The sequence below is a fragment of the Colobus angolensis genome, unplaced genomic scaffold (assembly GCF_000951035.1).
Source record: "Colobus angolensis palliatus isolate OR3802 unplaced genomic scaffold, Cang.pa_1.0 Scaffold2, whole genome shotgun sequence".
Lineage (NCBI taxonomy): Eukaryota > Metazoa > Chordata > Mammalia > Primates > Cercopithecidae > Colobus > Colobus angolensis.
The window spans coordinates 8,131,301-8,153,651 of NW_012115154.1; the positions used below are offsets into that span (position 1 = coordinate 8,131,301).

General features: G+C 41.6%; 1 protein-coding gene across 1 annotated transcript in view; it reads left to right on the forward strand.

The window, feature by feature from the left end:
- The window catches only part of TBXAS1 (thromboxane A synthase 1 (platelet)), a 200,792-nt gene that overhangs the window by 93,967 nt on the left and 84,474 nt on the right, over positions 1-22,351 (forward strand). Inside the window, 1 exon segment of the mRNA XM_011941284.1 lies at positions 14,548-14,664. Within this exon segment, the coding sequence (XP_011796674.1) occupies positions 14,548-14,664 (117 nt within the window).

Here is a 22,351-nt window from a genome sequence, read left to right on the forward strand (position 1 = left end):
TGATCCCAGGAATTTGAGGCTATAGTGAGCTATGATCGTGCCATTGCACTGCAGCCTGGGGACAGAGCAAGACTGTGAACATAGTTGGCATTTTTCATTGCTATGTACCATTCCAATGTACAGAAACACCACAATCTATTCCTCTGACAGTAAACATTTAGGTTTCCAGTTTTTTGCTATTAAGAATTAGGTTAATATATCAACAGGCATTTATGAAAACTTAGGAGTGGCATTGCTAACCCATGAGAGTAGGTGCATGGTGGGTTATTGTACATACTGACAAACAGTTTTCCAAAGTGGTTGAGCCAATTTATACTCCCATAAAGTGGAATTCTAGTTGTTCCAATCTTAGCCAGCACTTTCATCTTGCCATTATTTTTCATTGTAACTATTCCAGGGGCTGGATAGGAGTGGTATCTCACTGAAGTTTTAATTTGTATTTATCTGGTGACCATGACATTGAGAATTTTTTCTTTCTTTCTTTTTTTTTCTCTTTTTTAAGATGGAGTTTCACTCTTGCTGCCCAGGCTGGAGTGCAATGGTGCAATCTCGCCTCACCACAACCACCGCCTCCTGGGTTCAAGTGATTCTCCTGCCTCAGCCTCCCGAGTAGCTGGGATTACAGACATGCACCACCATGCCCGGCTAATTTTTGTATTTTTAGTAGAGATGGAGTTTCTCCATGTTGATCAGGTTGGTCTCGAACTCCAGACCTCAGGTGATCTGCCTGCCTCAGCCTCCCAAAGTGCTGGGATGACAGGCGTGAGCCACCACACCCGGCCGAGAACTTTTTCATTTGCTCTCTGGCCATTTGAGTAGTCTCCTTTACAATGTGCCTGTTGAGTCTTTGCCCCTCCCCCACTGTTATTTTAAGGTGTTTGACTTTTTCTGATTGACTTGTTGCTCTTTGTGTGTTCTGCCCTGAGTCTTTTGTCAGATAAACGTGTTGTGAATATCTTCTCCCAGTCCATGGTTTGTGTGTTATATTTCTTAATAATATCCTTTGATAATGAAGTCCAATTTATCAAAATCTTCTTCTGTGGTATTGCTTTTGGTATTCTCTTTAAGAACTCTTGCCTTATATACAAGGTCACAAAGATATTCTCTTGGAAGCGTCATGGTTCTACCTTTCACTGTTGGGACTATGATCTATCTCCAGTTAACTTCTGTGTATAGAGTAAGGTATGGATCAAAGCTCATTTTTTTTTCTCTGTATTGATATCCAATTGCCCCAGTACCATTGTTGAAAAGACCACCCATACCGCCTGAATTGAACAGCACCTGTGTCATAAATCAAGAGATCGTATGTGTGAGTCTACTTCTGAACTCTAGTCCAGTTCATTGGTCTTTTTGTTTATCCTTGCACCAGTATCACAATATCACACTCTCTTAAATAGTACAGCTCTGTCATCGATCTTGAAAGATGGCAGTGTGGCCAGGCATCGTGGCTAATGCCTATAATTTTTGGGAGGCCAAGGTGGGGGAATTGTTTGAGGCCAGGAATTTGAGACCAGCCTGGGTAACATACCTGTCTCTACTAAAAAAAATTGTTCTAATTAGCCAGGCATTGGCGCACACCTGTAGTCCCAGCTACTCAGAAGGTTGAGGTGAGAAAATTGCTTAAGCCCAGGAGGTATAGGTTACAGCGAGCCATGATTCTGCCACTGCACTTCAGCCTTGAGCAACAGAGTGAGACCCTGTCAGAGAGAGAGAGACAGAGAGAGACAGAGAGACAAAGAGAGAGAGACAGAGAGAGAGAGAGAGATAGCAGTGTAAATTCTCGTGGTTATTCTAGTTCTTTTGGTTCCATATATATGTTTACAGGAATCAGCTTGTCAATTTTTTACATTTTTTTAATTTTTAATTTTTATGAGTATATAGTAGGTGTATACATTTATGGGGTATACGAAATATTTTGATACAAGCATGCAATGTGTAATAATCACATCAGGGTAAATGGGGTGTCCATCATCTCAAGCATTTTTCCTTTCTTTGTGTTACAAACAATCTAATTATAATCTTTTATTTTCTTGCCCTGTCTTATGGTGCTGATCTTTTGGTTATTTTAAAACATACAATTGAATTATTATTGACTATAGTCACCAAATACTAGCTCTTATTCATTTTTTCTATTTTTTTCCCATCCATTAACCATCCCCACCTCCCCCGACACTCTTTCACTACTCTTCCCAGCCTCTGGTAACCATCATTCTACTATCTCCATGAGTTCAATTGTTTTAATTTTTAGCTCCTACAAATAAGTGAGAACAGGCCAATTTTGTCCTTCCATGCCTGGCTTATTTCATTTAACAAAATGACCTCCAATTCTATCCACGTTGTTGCAAATGACAGGCTTTTATTCTTTTTTATGGCTGAATTGTACTCCCATTGTATATATGTACCACGTTTTCTTTATGCAGTTGTCTGTTAATGGACACTTAGGTGCTTCCAAATTTGGCTCTTGTGAACAGTGCTGCAATAAACATGGGTGTGCAGACATCTCTTTGATACACTGATTTCCTTTCTTTGGGGTATATACCTAGTAGTGGGATTGCTGGATCATATGGTAGCTCTATTTTTAGTTTTCTTAGATTTTTGAGGAGCCTCCAAACTGTTCTCCGTAGTGATTGTCCTAATTTACATTTGCACCAACAGTGTATGTGGGTTCCCTTTTCTCCATGTCCTTGGCAGCATGTGTTATTGCGTGCCTTTTGGCTATAAGCCATTTTAACTGGGGTGAGATGATATCTCTTTGTAGTTTTGATTTACATTTCTCTGATGACGGGTGATGTTGAGTACCTTTTCATTTGCCTGTTTGCCATTTGTATGTCTTTTTTCTTTTAACTGTCTATTCAGATCTGTTACACGTTTTTTAATAGGATTATTAGATTTTTTTCCTGTAGAGTTATTTGAGCTCCGTCTATATTCTGGTTATTATTCCCTTGTCAGATGGGTAGTTTGCAAATACCTCCTCTCAGTCTGTGGCTTGTCTCTTCACTTTGCTGATTGTTTCGTTTGCTGTGCAGAAGCTTTTTAACTTGATGCAATCTCATTTTCCCATTTTTGTGTTGGTTGCCTGTGCTTGTGGGGTATTACTCAAGAAATCTTTGCCCAGTTCAATGTCCTAGATATTTTCTCAAGTGTTTTCTTTTAGTAGTTTCATAGTTTGAGGACTCATATTTAAGTCTTTAATCCATTTTGATTCAATTTTTGTATATGGTGAGAGATAGGGGTCTAGTTTCATTATTCTTCATATGGATATCCACTTTTCCCAGCACCATTTATTGAAGAGACTATCCTTTTCTCAGTGGTTCTTCTTGGCACCTTTGTCAAAATGAGTTCACTGTAGATGTATGGATTTGTTTGCGGGTTTTCTATTCTATTTCATTGGTCTATGTGTCTGGTTTTATGCTAGAGCCATGCTATTTTAGTTACTATAGCTCTGTCATATAATTAGAAGTCAAGTAATGTGATTCCTCCAGTTCTGTTCATTTTGCTCAGGATGGCTTTGGCTATTCTGGGTCTTTCGTGGTTCCATACATATTTTGGCATTGTTTTTTCTATTTCTGTGAGGAATGTCACTCTTTTGATAGAGATTGCATTGAATCTGTAGATTGTTTTAGGTAATATGGACATTTTAACAATATTGATTCTTCCAATTCATGAGTATGGAATATCTTCAATTTCTTGTGTCAGTGTTTTACAGTTTTCATTGTAGAGATCTTTTACTTCTTCAGTAAAGTTAATTCCTAAGTATTTCATTTTATTTGTAGCTATTGTAAATTGGATTGCTTTCTTGGTTTCTTTCTCAGATTGTTCACTGTTGGCATATAGAAATGCTACTGATTTTTGTATGTTGATTTTGTACCCTGCAACTTTACTGAATTCATTTATGAGATCTAATAGCTTTTTGGTAGAATCTTTAGGTTTTTCTAAATATAAGATCATATCATCTGCAAACAGAGATAATTTGACTTCTTCCTTTCCAATTTGGATACCTTTATTTCATTCTCTTGCCTGATTACTCTAGCTAGGACTTCCAGTACTATGTTGAATAACAGTGGTGAAAGTGAGCATCCTTGTCATGTTCCAGATCTTGGAGGAAAGGTTTTTAGTTTTTCCCCATTCAGTATGATACTGTGGGTCTGTTGTAAATGTCTTTTATTACGTTGATTGATGATCCTTCTATGCTCTTTTTTTAGAGTTTTTATTATGAAGGGACGTTGAATTTTATCAAATGCTTTGTTAGCATCAATTGAAATGACTATATGGTTTTTGTCCTTCGTTCCATTGATATGATGTATCACGTTGATTGATTTGTATATGTTGAGCCATGCTTGCATCCCAGTGATAAATCCTACTTGGTCATGATTGATCTTTTTAATATATTGTTGAACTCAGTTTGCTAGTATTTTGTTAATGATTTTTGCACCAATGTTCTTCAGGGATATTGGCCTGTAGTTTTTTTGTTTTGTTTTGTTTTGTTTTGTTTGATGTGCCTTTCTCTGGTTTTGGTATTAGGAGATGCTGGCCTTATGGAATGACTTTGGAAGCACTCCCTTCTCCTCTCTTTTTTGGAATAGTTTGAGTAGAGTTGTTAGTAGTTCTTCTTTAAATGTTTGATAAAATTCAGCAGTGAAGCCATGGTGTCCTGGGCTTTTCTTTGCTGGGAGACTTTTTATTACGGCTTTGATTTCATTACTTGTTATTGATCTGTTCAGGTTTTGGATTAGTGATTCAATCTTGACAGGTTGTATGTGTCTAGGAATTTATTTCTTCTAGATTTTCCAATTTATTGGCATACAGTTGTCCACAGTAGCAGCTAATGATCCTTTGAGTATCGGTTATAACGTCTCTTTTTTCATCTCTGATTTTATTTACTTGAGCCTTCTTTCTTTTTTTCTTAGTCTGGCTAAAGGTTTGTTTATCTTTTCAAAAAACCAACTTTTTGTTCTGTCAATCTTTTGTATTGTTTTCTTCATTTCAATTTCATTTGTTTCTGCTCTGATCTTTATTCTTTCTTTTTTTTTTTCTACCAACTTTGGCTTTAGCTCTTGCTTTTCTAGTTCTTTAAGATGTATCATTAGGTTGTTTATTTGAATTTTTCTACTTTTTTGCTGTAGGCAATTGTAACTATAAATATTCCTCCTAGTACTGCTTTTGTCATATCCCATTGGTTTTGGTACATTGTGTTTCCATTATAATTTGTTTCCAGAAATTTTTCAATTTCTCTCTTAATCTCTTCATTGACACAATGGTCATTCAGGAACATTGTTTAATTTCTGTGTGTTTGTATAGTTTCCAAAATTCCTCTTCTTATTGATTTCTAGTTTTTTTCTCTTTGTTTGTTTTGGTTTTTTCTTTTTGAAACAGTCTCACTCTGTCACCCAGGCTGGAGTGCAGTGGCGTGATCTCAGCTCACTGCAACCTCCACCTCTCAGGTTCAAGCAATTCTCATGCCTCAACCACCCAAGTAGCTGGGATTACAGGTGTGAACCACCACACCCGGCTATTTTTTATTTTTATTTTTTTCATAGAGACAGGATTTCACCATGTTGGCCAGGCTGGTCTCAAACTCCTGGCCTCAAGTGCTCTGCCTGCCTCAGCCAAAGTTCTAGGATTATGGGCATGAGAATAGACACACTTTTGTGTATCTATTGCATGTTTTTAGATTTGAGGTTATCGTAGCTTGCAAATAATCTTGTAACCCATTATTTTAAACTGATGACAACTTAACATGGATTGCATAAACAAACAAAAATAAAACTAATAAAAACTCTACACTTTAACATCATCTTCCCACTTTTTAACTTTTTCTTGTTTATATCTTATTGTACTGTCTACATCTTGAAAAGTTGTTGTAGTTATTATTTTCAATTGGTTCATCTTTTCATCTTTCTACTTAAGATATTAGTAGTTTACACAACACAACTACAGTACCATAATAATCTTGTTAAGTTTTGAAGAATTGACATCGTAACAATATTGAATTTTCCAAACTATGAATGTGGAACCTCTATATATTTAGGTATTTTAAATTTATCTTAGCAATATTTTATAGTTCCGGACTACAGGTCTTTTGTACATCCTTAATCAAATGTATTTGTAGGTATTTAATAGTTTTACTGTTATTGTAAGTTACATTTTTAAAACGTCGTTTTTCAGTAGTTTGTTGCCCGTGTGTAGAAATAAATTTTTGTATATTAAATTTGTATCCAACAATATTTTTAAGCTCAATATTGAATCTAGAAGTTTATTTATAGATACTTCTCAAATCTTCTGTGTTATACAATCATGTTATCTACAAATAAATAGTTTTACTTCTTCCATTTCAATGTTTATAAATTTCATTTATTTTTCTTGCCTTATTGACCTCTTTATGATGTCAAATACAAGTGTAATAATGGACGTACTTATCTTGTTTCCAGCCTCAGAAAGTGTTAACCATTTCGCTCTTAAATATAATGTTAACTGCAGGTGTTTTTGTAAATGTCATTTTCAGGTGAAGGAAGTCTCCTTTTATTGATAGTTCACTGAAAGTTGTTATTATGAATAGGTGTCGCTTTTTATCAATTTTTTTCTGCATCTCTTGAGATTGTATGCATTTTTTTCTTTTATTCTGTTAATGCAACAAGTTACATTGATTTTCAAAGTTGCATTCTTGGAATAAGTCCCACTTGGTCTTAATGAATTATTCTTGTAATATATCACTGAGTTATATTAGCTAATATTTTGTTTACGACTTTTCTGTCTGTGTTCATGAGTGACATTGGCTTATAATTTTTCTTTCTTGTAAGCCTTTATCTGGTTTGGGACTCAGTTTATGCTGGCTCATGAGATGATCCAGATTAATGTTAAATCATGACTCTGTGCACATTAATTATTCTCAGCTGTGATTTCTGCAGATCAGTAGTTCATTATGAAAATAACAAATAAAATGTTCAATTGGACTGGGATAAGTGTAGAAATCTGTGGGTCTCTATTTGATTCCAGATTAATAGAGTTTTATTTGTCTTTTGTGTTCTGTCAGCCATGAAACCACCAACCTGTTGCTTCTCCTCTTTCCCCATAAGATTGTCCTTGGAAATCACAAAACGTTTTGCTTCCCACATCTATAGATCTGTCCCTAATGGGGGAAAAAAAAGAATGAGTAAACATTACTTATCAGTGAACTTGTGCCTAAGGATCACTTTTTAAAAAAATCTTTTTAAAATGGGAGTAAGCTGTTATCTGCACGAAGTCCTTGGGGTGAAGTCCAGTCAATAAGGCTTCCCTCAGGAGATGTTCTCTAAACTGTGTTCATGAAAGTGAACAGGAGTTAGCAGGCAAAGGAGAAAGGAGGTTGGAGAGGGATCTAGAGTTTCAGAGAAAGAGAAAAACAGCTCACGAGAATGACCAGACCCTAGAGAGATGACATAGTCAAGGGTCTAACGGAATAACGCCACATCATCTCAACACCATGTGCCAAGGACTGTCCTGAAAGCTGTGTTATAAATAAAGTTTTGGTGCCACAAAAGAAATAGCACACGAATATAAAATTTTCTTTTTAATTCTCAGCAAGGCAAGTTACTTCTATAGAAGGGTGTGCCCTTACAGATGGAACAATGGTGAGCACACACTTGGACAAGGGAGGGAAAGGGGTTCTTATCCCTGACGCACGTGGCCCCTGCTGTTGTGTCCTTCCCCTATTGGCTGGGATTAGACCGCACAGGCTAAACTAATTCCGATTGGCTAATTTAAAGAGAGTGATGGGGTGAGTGGTTTGGCGGGAAAAATGGCTATGACAGGACAGGTAATCGGAATGAATCAGGCTAGAGCAGGTAATCAGAATGAGTCAGAGTGGAGCAGGTGATTGAAATGAATCAGGGTGGAGCAGGTAATCGAAAAAGGTTGCTTTGTGAGGAAGTTAAGTTTAAAAGTAGAAGGCAAAGAATTGAACATACGGACATACTGATTCTTTGAAAAGAAATTTAGAACTCATGTCTAATAGCTGTAAATGTATTAACTGCATTCATTATTCCGATTGCTCAGTCCAAAACCCTTGGAGTCATCCTTGACTCCTGTCTTTATCTCTCCCACCTCACATCCAGTCCATCAGGAAATCCTGTTGGCTCTACCTTCAAAGCATGCCAAGCTGATCATTTCTCCCCATATCTGTGTCCAGCTCCCTGGCCTGAGCCTCCACCCCCGCTCTCTCCTGGCCACTGTTCTTCCTCCGGATGGCTCTACCTGCCTCCATCCTGGCTCTTCACAGTTGATTCTCAACACCTAACAGCGAGATTCTTTAAAACAGAAGTCAGCTTAGATATGTCTCTATTTGAAACTCTGCTATGACCACCTGTGTCATGTGGAGTAAAAATCCTACCAAGGTTCTGGAGGCCCTCCACACACAGGCCCCCATGCCCTCTCTGGCCTGCCTCCATCCCTCCCCTCCAGCCATGCCACGTCCCTGAGGGTCCTCACGCACATGATGCCTTTGCTCTAATGCTTCCCATGCCCATCAAACCCCCAGCTCCTTCGAGGCTTTGCACAAATCTCACCTATGCAGGAGCCCAGTGCCAACTGACCAATTTAATAACATGCCTCGCCCCATCCTACTGTACCGTCCAGTGTATTTCTCATGCTTATTGTCCACCTTCTCCCACTAGAATGCAAGCTCTGTGAGGACACGGAGCTTCATTTTGTTCACAGATGTATCCTCAGCACCTAAATCAGGGCCTAGCACATACCAGGCACTGAATAAATATTTGTGAAGTGAGTGAAGCCTCACAACTATCCTAAGAGGTTGGTAACGTTATTATCCCCATTTTACAGATTGAAACACTGTGGAGAGGTCAAACCAGAGAGATCAGCTCTCAGAGTCACATGGAGCCAAGATTTGAACCCAGGCATCTGACTGTAGAGGCAATGTTCTTACCACTGCATTATCCTGCCAATCCTAGAGTAGCAAATGCAACCCGAGCTTCCAGAAAGCCCTGTGACTTCAGACTCTATAAGGGATTGGGAAGTTAAGGAACTCCTTTGGGCTTTGTGTTCAGAAAGGGATGGGGAACCGGCCAGCACATACCAGGCCTGGTAAACCAAGTTAGGGAGTTTGCATGAGGATAGGGCTAGATTTGTCTTTAGAAAGATCCCACTGACTACGGGGTGGAGTACGGATGGGTGTGACAAGGCCGAGGGCAGGGAAATCAGTTAGGGGCTGAGATAATGGTGACCTCAGCCAGGGTGGCGGCTGTGGAGATGGAGAGAGTTGGCCAATCAAAGAGAGGTTTAATAGTTGTGACTGACAAGATTGTAGTTGAGAGAGAACAACTCCCAGGTTTGGGGTTTGGGTTAGTTTCGGTTTTTCAAACTTTTTTGACTATGATCTACAGTAAGAAACACATTCACATTCTGACACAGAATACGCACACACACACACGCACATACACACATACACATACACACACGCATACACACACACACACATCTTGAACAAGTTCAACAACCACAAAATACTTTCCCTGACGTTAAATGCTCCTCTGTATTTTCTAATCTTGTCTATCTCTTGTCTCTTTGTCTCCTTTTTTTAAATACTGGTTGCCACTCATGGCATTGATTTCATGACTGGTCATGGCCTGCCGTCTGGAAGCCCCTGACCAGAGAGTGGTTGGAGGCTTGGGACACAGCTAGACTGATGGACAGGAACCTAGAAAGCTGTGTCCCTGGACCTCCTTTCTGCAGAGTCCCGTTCCTGCACGAAATCCACAGTCTGGCTTCCATCACACTTACCAGTCTTGTTACTCATTGAATTAGTCCATTTTCACACTGCTGATAACGACCTACCCAAGACTGGGCAATTTACAAAAGAAAGAGGTTTAATGGACTCACAGTTCCACGTGGCTAGGGAGGCCTCCCAAACATGGCAGAAGGTGAAAGGCACACCTCACATGGCAGCAGACAAGAGAAGAGGATCTGTTCAGGCAAACTCCCCTTTACAAAACCGTCAGATCTTGTGAGACTTATTCACTACCACGAGAACAACATAGGAAAGCCCTGATCCCATGATCCAATTTCCTCCCACCAGGTCCCTCCCACCACACGTGGGAATTGTGGGAGCTACAATTCAAGATGAGATGTGGGTGGGGACACAGCCAAACCACATCACTCATTCCTTTGGGGAAAATCCTTTGTCTCTTTCAAGGCATCTTTCAGTAAATCTAGTCAATGAACATATGTGGACAGGCAGGAGGTATGGAGGGGGCATGGAAACTATTGTTTAATAGGCACAGAGTTTCACTTTTGCAAGATGAAAAAAGTTCTGTGGAGGAATGCTGGTGATAGTAGCACAACCATGTGAGTGTACTTAATACCACCAAACTGTACTCTTAAAAATGGTTAAGATGGGGCGCCTGTAGTCCCAGCTATTTGGGAGGCTGAGGCAGGCGAATGGCGTAAACCTGGGAGGCGGAGCTCGCAGCGAGCTGAGATTGTGCCACTGCACTCTAGCCTGGGTGACAGAGCGAGACTCCATCTCAAGAAAAAAAAAAAAGAAAAAGGTTAAGATGGTGAATTTTACATTACGTGTATTTTACCACAGTTTTTTAAATCAATGTGTAGGCAAACTAATAGAAAAAAGAGTGTCTGCAGTGACTTTCCATACATGAAGTATCAGGGTTGAAAGACTTCTTGCAAAGCTTTTAGACCAAACCCCTCTGCATGCTTAAGCCTTGGGTACAGAATTTCCAAGAAGTGTAAGAAGTGGAACAGTCACCAGGAGTGTGAATCTCATCGCTCAAGGCAGGTTATCTTATCTTTGATTACTTTTGACTGTTGACTATTGGGATAGTTCTCCTTCAGATGAGCTGAAATTTTCCCCATAGTTTCCCCTATTAAACACAATTCCACTTCTCAGGGTCACACACACAAAAAAACCCTAAATTCCCTCTCCCATGCAGTACGTATTCAATAAATATTGACTGGGCACATGCCTAAGTACCACTATCTAATCTTCCAAATCTTCTCTTTTCCAGTTAAAAATTCCAAAATCTGACAACTATTTCATATATGACATGATTCAATGTCCCCTCACCATCTGACTGCTCTTTTGAAATGATCAATTTCCTCTTAACGTGGGACATCTAGAAAGGAAAAGAGGCCAGGCACAGTGGCTCATGCCTGTAATCCCAGCACTTTGGGAGACCAAGGTGGGAGGGTCGCTTGAGGCTAGGAGTTCAACATCAGCCTGGTCAACATAGCGAGACACCATCTCTACAAAAAAACTTAAAAATCAGTCTGATATGGTGGCATTGCCTCTAGTCCCAGCCACTCAGGAGACTGAGAAGGTAGGATTGCTTGAGCCCAGAAGTTTGGGGTTCCAGTGGCCATGATCACACCAGTGCACTACTGCCTGGGTGACAGAGCAAGACCCTGTTTCAAAAAAATAAATAAAATATTTTCAGAAATAAAAACATTATGATAACCAATAGCCCCAAATGATTTCATTAAAAAATGGAGGATTCTAATGGAATTTCCAGGCCCAGGGGAGCACAGTGTCATGGCAGGCTGGTGAGAAAGATACTTGAAGGCCATGCTGACTGTATTGCAAGGAGGACTACGTTTGTCTTTCAGATGCAAGACAAAAAATAGTGTAAATTCACCCTTAAGTCTTAAGGATAGGTACAAGATCCAGTCAGTCTTCACTCTTAGCTCTAATTTATTCCATCTCATCAGAACCACATAAACCATCACCCCACTTTCCTTGGGGTTAAATGCTTTATTCCATGTAGCGTGCCACAGGACTGCATCTTGCCACTACATAAATACACATAATGTATGATTTCCTCCTTCAACTCTGGAACCTAAACAAATGGATTATGTTCCCTAAATTCCATAAAACCATAATTCTCTTGAGTGGCCATGGCGCTCCTAAAGAATTTCTTTCTAAATATAGAGAGGTATTCCTCTGCAGAAAAAATATCCCAGCATCTTGGTTCTAATATATAATTAACTCCCCTCTAGATACTTTGCAGTTATGTTTTATGGCTTATTTTGAGTGTTCATATTTTATCAGAAAATTATAATTTTCCTCCAAATAGGAGTTTTTACAAGGCTTTTGAATTCTGATGACTGGCTTCATGTTTCAGCTATAATTAAAACAGTGAAAAGAAATAGCATCACCATGCAGCACATGTGGTTCTGAGACTGCTTGGGCCCTCAACCCCCCGTCTCCCCACACCCTGGAACCTGCAGGCTGGTGACACTCTGACCAATGGTGGGGGCTCCATTTTTGACCACTTAGTGGGACAGTTGGTTATAGAAAGAAACAGAATGGCCTGGGAAGAATGGATGAGGAGACCAAAGTGCTCACCTCAGAGAAGCCTCCCAACCATGTTCCCCACCGATGTCCCACCTTGCCCCATTTTCCCTCCAGGAAAATATACTTTCTCCAAGAAATACACTTTCCCTCCAGGAAAATGCACTTTCCGTCTAATTGTTAGCTTAAGAGTTTACTCTCTGCTTCCCCTCTACACTGCTAACTCATGAGGGCCAAAGCAGTCTTTTTCTTTTCTTTCTTTTTTTATTTTTTATCTTTGAGATGAAGTTTCATTCTTGTCCCCCAGGCTGGAGTGCAGTGGTGTGATCTTGGCTCACTGTAACCTCCGCCTCCCAGGTTCAAGTGATTCTCCTGCCTCAACCTCCTGAGTAACTGGAATTACAGGTACCTGCCACCACACCCAGCTAATTTTTGTATTTTCAGTAGAGACGGGGTTTCACCATGTTGGCCAGGCTGGTCTTGAACTCCTGACCTCAGGTGATCCACCCACCTAGGCCTCCCAAAGTGCTGAGATTACAGGCATGAGCCACCATGCCCGGCCGCAAAATCTTTTTCATTCAAGACGGTATAGATAACTTCTTGAACCCTGTATTAGTTTACTAGGCTACTATACCAACCAACCGTAGACTGGGGGTTTAAACAATAGAAATTGATTTTCCCACAGTGCTGGAGACCAGAAGCCTGAAGTCAAGATGTCAGCAGTGTTGGTTTCTCCAGAGGCCTCTCTCTTTGACCTGTGCGTGGCTGTCTTCTCCCTATATCCTCACATGGTCTTCCCTCTGTGTGTGTCTCTGTCCCAATCTCCTCTTCTAATAAGTACCCCAGTCATGTTGGATTGGGACTCACCCTAATGACCTTATTTTACCTTGATTACCTCTTTTTTTGAGACAGAGTCTTGCTCTGTTGCCTAGGCTGGAGTGCAGTAGTGCAGTCTTAGCTCACTGCAACCTCCGCCTCCTGGGTTTGAGCAATTCTCCCTGCCTCAGCCTCCCAAGTAGCTGCGATTACAGGTGCCTACCACCATGCCTGGCTAATTTTTGTATTTTTAGTAGACAGGGGGTTTCACCATGTTGGCCAGGCTGGTCTCAAACTCCTGACCTCAGGTGATCCACCTGCCTGGGCCTCCCAAAGTCCTGGGATTACAGGCGTGAATCACCACTCCCGGCCTTAATTACCTCTTCAAAGACCTTATCTCCAAATACAGCCATCCCTCAGTATCTCGTGGGATTGGTTCCAGTACCCACCCTTGCTCAGGACACCAAAATTTGTGGATGCTTAAGTTTCTGATAAAATGGCATAGTATTTGCGTTTAACCTATGTACATCCTTCTGTATGCTTTAAATCAACTTTGGATTACGTATAATACCTAATACAATGCCTACACATCACTTCATGTACATGGATTCAATGTAGTTCTCTGTACACAGCAAATTCAAGTTTTGCTTTTCGGAACTTGGTGGAATTTTTTCTGAATATTTTTGATTCAGGATTGGCTGAATCCACAGATGCAGAACACCCAGATATAGAAGGCTGACTGCACAGTTACATTCTGTGGTTCTTGGGGTCAGGATTTAAATATATGAAGTTTGGGGTAGGGGGCCGAATTCATCCCATAACACAATATTAGGCTACCAACCACTGTTGACTGACTGAGATAAAAAAACGAATGACCGATAGAACACAGAGAAACATGATGGCAGGCACGCTCTTGGAAGCAGCTCTCCTGGCACATGCTTCTGAAGGCCTTTCCTTTTTCCCCCTTCCCTCTCCCTCAACCCATACAACAAGGGTCCAGATGAGTGAGTCTGTCAACTCAGGGTCCAACCTAACCAATCCAGTCACACAAAACCCTGTGCCACGAAGTTCAGACATGGTACTAGTTACCAAGAAAGACTAGGCCATCTCCGGGAAGCCTGCCTTGTTTGTCTTCATAGGGGGACTGCAGAACACACAGAAGCCATTGAGTTGTGTCTATGATGATGACCACATCGTAGCAGGGTACAACTGAGCCACCACAGCTTGCCCATCTGCTCCCTCTGGGCCCCGGCCATGATTCTTTCTATCGTTGCCTGTGAGCCTTTATATTCTTCCTCTGTATCCTTGCAAGAGCAGCCTCCTAACTTGTTGGCCATCGATGGACTTTAACCAGGGTGTTTGTCATGGACCTGTATTGCCACCAAGGTGGCTTTGACTCTCTGAGTCCTAACCCTCTGCTTGTTACTTCCCAACAGGCGTCGGGTTTGGAGTTCAAGTCGATAGCCGACAGCGTTCTGTTTTTACGTGACAAAAGATGGGAAGAGGTCAGAGGTGCCCTGATGTCTGCTTTCAGTCCTGAAAAGCTGAACGAGGTAAGACATGAGAAATGCAAACTCTCTTCTCTTACGGAGCAGGTTTCTTCTGTCCAAATCGTGATGAGATCCAGTTCATGTTGCATGACTTGCCCAGGTGACACACCGAAATGCCTTGCCCACTGGGACCTTCAGACCTCTCTATTAAGCAGAAAGCACCACACCCTGTGTTGAGTATCTTTCATTTCTCCAGCCTCCCACATCCCCAGTTGCCATAAATGAATTGTGAGTCAACAAGTACACAGGGCATTCGCCTGTGTCCAGAGACAAAGCTTGAGGTGCTTTGGGGACCCCAGGAGAAAACTGTAAGTGTCTGCTGGACTGTCATGTATAATGGATCACCTGGGGATCTGTCTACAATACAAGCTCTGACTCAAGAGGGCCAGGGTGGCTTAAGAGTCTGCGTTTATAACACCCTGCCAGGTAATTTCATTGTTTCCGGACAGTGAAACACACTTTACATAGCAAGAAACTAGAGAACAGCATGAAACCAAGGTGAGTTGCCAGTCGAATCTTAAATAGGGAGGTGATGGCAGTGAATGACTGGGGAGGAGTGGGCGATCATGGCAGGCAGGAACACCCAAGCTAACCTCTAGGCCAAGTTCAAGGGAAAGGCAGGCTCCACAAGATGCTACCAGCTCTCTAAAGCCCTCTAGGCCAAGTTCAAGGGAAGGGCAGGCTCCACAAGATGCTACCAGCTCTCTAAAGCCCTCTAGGCCAAGTTCAAGGGAAGGGCAGGCTCCACAAGATGCTACCAGCTCTCTAAGGCCCTGGACACTCTCTTTTCCCTACTCAATGACCCACTCTTTCCTATCAGCTGTGCACCCAAAACCTGGTGTTTGTATGGCTCCAGACCGATGTCTCACACACCAGATCCTGACTGCTGTGTTTTGCATCTGAGCCTGGCAGCCCCCTCAATTGCTGGTCTGGCTTTGGTGTTTGCTGTTCTGAATTCTGCAACCACAAGGGAGAGAGAACATGAGCCCTTGTGATATGAAGGGGCTAAGGGGCTTCTTTAGTTCCAGTCTCAGGTACACAGGCATCTCTAGAGCAAGGGAGTTTCCAAAGCTTGGCTGGAGTGCCCTGGGCTTCTGCCATCCACCCTGTCTGGATGTTCCAGAGTGGCCTGCATTCAGTTCAATAAAAATGAAAGCTCCTTTTAGCTTAAGCTCAAGATGCTCACCCATATGGTCCTGATTGAATTCCTATAAATTTTCTGAAGTCCCCCAGAAGAGGAGAGAGTTCCACACCTCATAATATCCAATTAAACACACTCAGAAACTAGTGATCCCTCCCATTTTCAATGAGGTTTTGATTTGCATTTCCATGGGTAGCTGTTGGTGGTTTGGGGGCAGAGCCTGTCTCTGTACGCAGCGGCAGCTCACACTCAAAGCTCAGAGTCAGGTTCCAAGGGTTGCCTATTTAGACTAACACACTGCCTCTTCACCACGTTCCTATGAGATAAATACTGTCATACTTATTATTACTAACCTGGTTTACAGAGGAGGAAACTAGGCACAGAGAGATTAAGTAGCATGCTCCCAGTCTCATAGCTAGTAAGCAGCAGAGCCAAAATCAGAATCCAGCTCCAGAGTGCTCTTCGCGTCTCTGCCTGACCGCTTGTTACCTCCATGTGATTTTCCAGTAGTGCTCGGAGGCCACCTAGGACTGTGCCAGGGGCTGTCTGGAGGGTGCAGGAAGGGGAAGTATAGCAAACAGGGCCTCGGTGGAAAGTTGGGGGGCGGGGGAGGGTGAGAAGCAACACTTCTCTATTTTCTGCCTAAGTTTGGAACCAACTGAGGTATGGAAACAGGTTTTAGGCAAAGGAAATAAAATTTTCTCTTATCTTACTGGTAGAGCTGTTTGAAAAATAGAGTCCCCATCTGATCACATGGGCTTGCTATGCTAATACTTCACCCAGAATGGGACAATTGCAAGGGGGTGGCAGATGCCATCGGGGCTGGCCCGTGGCCCACATATGCTCAGTTCCTTCCTCCCAGACTGGGTCTGATACAGCATAGACAGCGGGAGATGGAGTGACACAGATGCAGCCGTTGGCCAGTGAGGTCCACCATGATTACTTGGGGGACTCTGAAAACTGTTGCTGCCTGGGTCCCACATCTAGAAATTCTGATTCATTTGGTTTGCTCTGGGATGCAGCCTGGGTTTGAGGATATTTTTTCAGGCTCCCCAGGTGATTGTCATGTAAAGCCAGTATTGGGAACCACCACCAGCAGAAGTTCCCCACAAGGACATGCAAGGAAAGTGGCACCTGCTTCCACTGCAGCCATTAGCCCTGCTCACACCGATCTGTGTTATCTATTGAGGATTCACGGGAGAATGTGAAGGAAGGGCCTGCATCTTAAAACTAGAAACCACTGCTCTAAACCATGTAGACAAGCTGCATGGGGTGTGCCCCTTTTTCACATCCAGCCTCTAAAAGGTTGAGTTAGCCAAGAGAAGGCCAGGGGAAGAGAGGAGAGGTAGGTGAGCCTGGGGCTGGCATCACTAGCGTATATGTCTTTATTCAAAAGCAACAGCTTCACCACACTATAGAAGTAGAAAGAACCTCGTGTGTGAAAAAGAAATTGGTAAAGAGTATCTGAGAAGAGAAGAAAAGAGAAAGAAAAGCAAGGAAAGGAAAATAAAGTTTAGCAGTCCTGGGCTATGATTCTTTGATAAGGAATTTTATCATGGTCTAGATTCCTTTAACCCCTTACAGGGGATACTCCAGAAAGTGATACATTGTCGTTTCCCAAGCAAATCCAGTGCTCTTGAGGTCCAGTCTTCTCCCTATAGTCCAGAAATCAAATGCATAGTGCCTGAATTAATTGTAGAAAATAGAGTTACTCAATATGTCCACAGCATTAAGATGCCAAGAGAAGTCAGGCGAGGTGGCTCATGCCTGTAATCCCAGCACTTTGGGAGGCTGAGGTGGGTGGATCACCTGAGGTCAGGAGTTCGAGACCAGTTTGACCAACATAGTGAAACCCTGTCTCTACTAAGAATGCAAAAAGTAGCCAGTGCGGTGGCACGCACCTGTAACCCCAGCTACTCAGGAGCCTGAGGCAGGAGAATCGCTTGAACCCAGGAGGCAGAGGTTGCAGTGAGCCAAGATCATACTATTGTGCTCCAGCCTTGGTAACAGAGTGAAACTCCAGACTCTATCTCAAAAAAAAAAAAAAAAAACCAAGAGGTAAGAGAGAGATTTCATCGAGCCCATTATTTACCATACACTATCAATAACCTTGAAATTCCCTTGAAAGACTTTTTTTTTACTCCATATAGTTCAATTTAGGTTCTTGGGTTTCCATTTGAAAGGATTCCATCCCAGAGGCAGGAGTAGTTAACTTTTTCCCCACCTCTGGGGATTTTAGACCTGGCGAGTTGAAGTTTACTGGGAGGCCCCTAAGGAGACCCTTCAAGAAGAAGTTGGCTGTGCAGATGGAGCTCAGGTGGGAGGGGGAAGAAAGATGGTCTTCAAAACACAGAGACGTGTAGCATATGTGTTAGATATGGTGCTGGGGAGAACCATATTTAAGGGAGGAGCAGAGGAGAAACCTATAAAGAAGACTCAGGAAGAACAGCCTGAAATGGAAACCAGCAGAATGTGGAAGGGGAAAGCATTTCAAAGAGGAAGGAGCAGCCAGAGGTGTTAAATGCTGCTCACATGGAAAGAAACACGAGGACGAAAAAGTGCACAGCAAAGATAATGTTTCTGAAACGTGAAATCAATGTATGTCTGTTTCATGCTCCATAGATCGTGTTCCCTGTAATTTTCTCTCACCCAAGGAATCAGTGGCACCCACTGCTCCTGAAGGTGCCTCCGGGGTAGACAGTAGGTGCCGTCCAGAACAAGGAAGTAGTTGCTCAATTTTGAACTGTATGTTAGCAAGCTTTATTAGGAGAGGAAACAGTTTTCCTAATTCCAAAAGCAGCTTGCCTTTGCATATGAAGAGCAGGGGGGTTGAGGCTCTAAGCCGTGGTATGGACAGGATGCAGGAAATGACAGGGGGGCTCCTTCTAGGCTGTGGAAGATGGGTGGAGGGGACAAAATGAGAAGTGTCCTGTCTTCTTCCCCAAAACCTCCTGGTTTCTGGATGCTTCCTCAAACTTTAATCTCCCAGCTGCCTTTGTTCTCTAAGTCACTGGTTCTCAAACTTCGTGGGACCAAGGGCTGCATGAGAATCACCTAGGACCCTTGTTAAAAATACATCATTTCAGCCACCCCAAGATCTATAGAATCAGAATTTCTAAGGGTAACTGAGAATTTGCATGTCACGAGTTCCCTGGAAAGATTCTGCTGAGAGCCAGCGTGGAAAGCCCTGGCGCTGTGAGTGTTCCTGTTGGTCACCTCTCTGACCATCTCAGACCACCTGGCCCCTGAACCCCCACCTCCCCACTGCTTTATTTTTCTCTGTGGAACTATCACTAGCTAACATTCCATTTTGTTTACCTGTTTATTGTATGTCCCCTTCTGCTAGACGGAGGCTTCAGGAGGACAAAGGCTTTTTGATTTTTTCTTATTTTCCTTATTGTTAACTGCACACACTAGGTACACAACAGACATTCAGGAACAATTAATGAATGGACAGATGAAGAATCAAAGAACCGAGAAGCTTTCTACCTATTCTACCTAAGGATACATGATGAAACTAAGCTAAAAAAAATGAAAGGGAAATAATTTTATCAAGAAAAAATTAAATAAGAGGATACAGCAAACTGGCTTTTCCTTTAGAGAGTCACAAATATATATACATATATGCATACACATACACAAAGTCACAGACACAAAGAGGAAAATGAGCCACAGAGATAGGAAATAGCTCAGAGACTCTGAGCCACAGATACAGATACTCGACTGTGGGTACCTGAGTCAATTTTCCTGGAAATAGCTTTGAAATACCAGCATCTCTAGTCCTTTCTGAATTTGTAAGTAGCCTTTGGACTTTTGTTATCAAACATCAGAGTTTATTCTTGAAATAAAGGTTTGTTTCCCCTTGGAATTCTGAGGCTTTCTCCTTTAGAACCTTGCAGCCTAAGTCCCTCTCTACCTGTGTCTTTAAGTATGATCAATACTCAAAAGCTCTGGATGGTGTTGTCTTTATTTATGTGGCTGTTAGGTTGCCCCAGTCAACAATGCTTGAAAGTTGCTTTAAAATGAGCATCATATCATGAAGCCATATTCGTATTTAAATTAAAATTGGCTTTTTTTTTTTTTTTTTTTTTGGCTTATGTCATACTAGGGATAATGCAGAGCAACAGAGAACCAGGGAAAATGTGATTCATGCATCCCCAAGTCAGGAAAAAGAGACTACTGGAATCATCATAGCCAGTGACAAACAAGTTATTGCAATTCGTAGAAAAGGATGGCTGAGCATTCCTGGAAAAACAACTGACTTTTTGTTGGTGGTGGTGGTGGTGTTATTGTTAGGGAGGATATTGTCTGATTAACTGGCCAGAGTTTTCACTCCATCCCCCAAAGAATTAATGTTTTAAAAAGCACAACTGTAGATTTAGATTTTCACAGTCTTTTGCTAGATTGCTTACCAAAGGCTATTAGTGAGTGGTAACCCTGGGATTGTGTAAAACTTATTATGGATCAGGGAATAAATAGGCTTAATTTCAGGAAATAAAACTGGAGCTAAATTAGTACTTCTCTGAGGGAAAATGCATAAATAATGTGATCCCCTGAGGACCCAGGTTAGCACTAGCTTTATTTTTAAATTTTATAGCTCATCTGAAAGAGAGAGAACACAGTGGAATCTATATATTTGTATATTCCTCCAAGCTGTTCTGATTTGAAAGATATTAAATCAATAGGAATAACTTTCTGAGACTCTTGTGAGATTGTGTAAGTCAGCACAAAAGAGTCAGGTAACCTTCAGTGTAAGCCAGAATAAAAGAATACATTTAGGAGAAAGGCATCTAAACTGTACTTATATGATGATGAATTTCAAGCTATCAATTCCTATCAGGGAAAAGGATTTGAAATATGGAGGACCAAAAAGACCCCACAGTCAAATAATTTGGTGAAATATTACAAACTATATTCTTCAAGATTCACCATGTACCTGAGCATATGAAAGGCTTGAGAAAGGCCTGCAGTAAAGAAACCTGCTTAACTTTGTTTGTTCTGGGCTCAAATAGGTTTTCAAAAGGAGAGAACGTGGGTTGTTAACTTCATGGTTGGCTACTGAGAGAAATGAGTCTCTTAAGCAATTATCCTTTGTAGGTAGCTTCTATGAAGAACCAAATTTTTGAGTGCCTCTAACAGAGACTAAGCTTCAGACTGCATGAACCATGGATCCAATCCAATATGGCAGCTTGTATGTTCTCCATTCTCAAAGCCCAATATAAATGATGGGCTTTCTTCATTCACCCAGATAACTAAGAGCTGATGGTACCCCACTGAGCAGATATGGGAGACAATGAATCTTCATAGATGAGTGCCTAAGGATGTGTCACTCAAGAGTAAATAAGCCAATCATGTTGCTATGCATAGGGACTCAGTTAAAGAAAAGTCAGATAAACTGGGAGGCTGGTATCTTGCACAGCACTGATCCAGCTCTCTGCCTAATTTTTCACTTTTCATCCAGATGTTCCCTGTCAAGAAGGCACAGTCAATAATGTATGAATCTTAAAGGCAGAGGCAGATGTGGTTATTACTCCCCGTAGGCCTTTCCTGACTTGGAGACGACATGTTTCTGGAGAATGAGTACAATTTTTAAAAATTTAAGTTGATATAGCCAGCTTATGAGTAAATGCATTTCAGTGCAAAAGTCTTTTCAGAATTACAGTCATCATCACAGTTTAGTTTGGCCTTTAAATTTTCACTGTAAACTCTCCAGACGGTCACATACAGAGGCTTCTAAAGCAAAACATGCTTCCCAGTAACACTAGAGCAAGCAGCCTTCTCTAGGCGGCATCCATTTCCAGCAGTCTATTTTTAATATTTGCTTTTATTTCTTAATCCTCCTGAACAATAAAAGTGAACGTCGTTATAACCAAGTGTGGCTGTAGTCATCGATACTTCAGAGTCCAAAAATACATTGGCTTTGCCTGACCAGTTGCCCATTTTCCAGAATATCTGGATATTTATCTAGCAGCGAGAGACCATTATCCTGAGACACAGTCGTATTCCACTGACACCTAATCTGCTAATTAAAATCAGTATCATGATGGACTGTTTAAATTCTGGTTTAAATGTTCCTTTTCCATTTGCATTTAAAAGAAAACACACTCCTCATCATGGGCACCCCATCCTGGGTTATAATTTGGCTTTCCTTTGCCAGAATTATAATGTCACTCTGACTTGCCGCTGGTTAAATCTAAAAGAGCATCTAAATGTACCTCACAGCTTGGCTGTTGCTTGGCAACGCCAGCAGCCACCTCCTCATTGGGGTGACTTCTAATTGGTCACAAGTCTTGACAGGAGCCACTGACTTATTAGAAATGACACTTGATTATTCACCTAGATGGCTAGAGCTGATACTTAGCAGCAGGAAATTTTGCATAAAAATGAGCCGTGGATGTTTTTAATATCTGAGTGGCTTTTAGCGATGGTGTGGTGGAAGAAGGAAGTGATAAGTTTCATTAGTGGGAATTAATTTTTCGTTTGTTGGTCACCAGTTTAGAACACTTTAAGGCATTAATTTTTTCATTTTTTTAAAAAAACAGAAATATG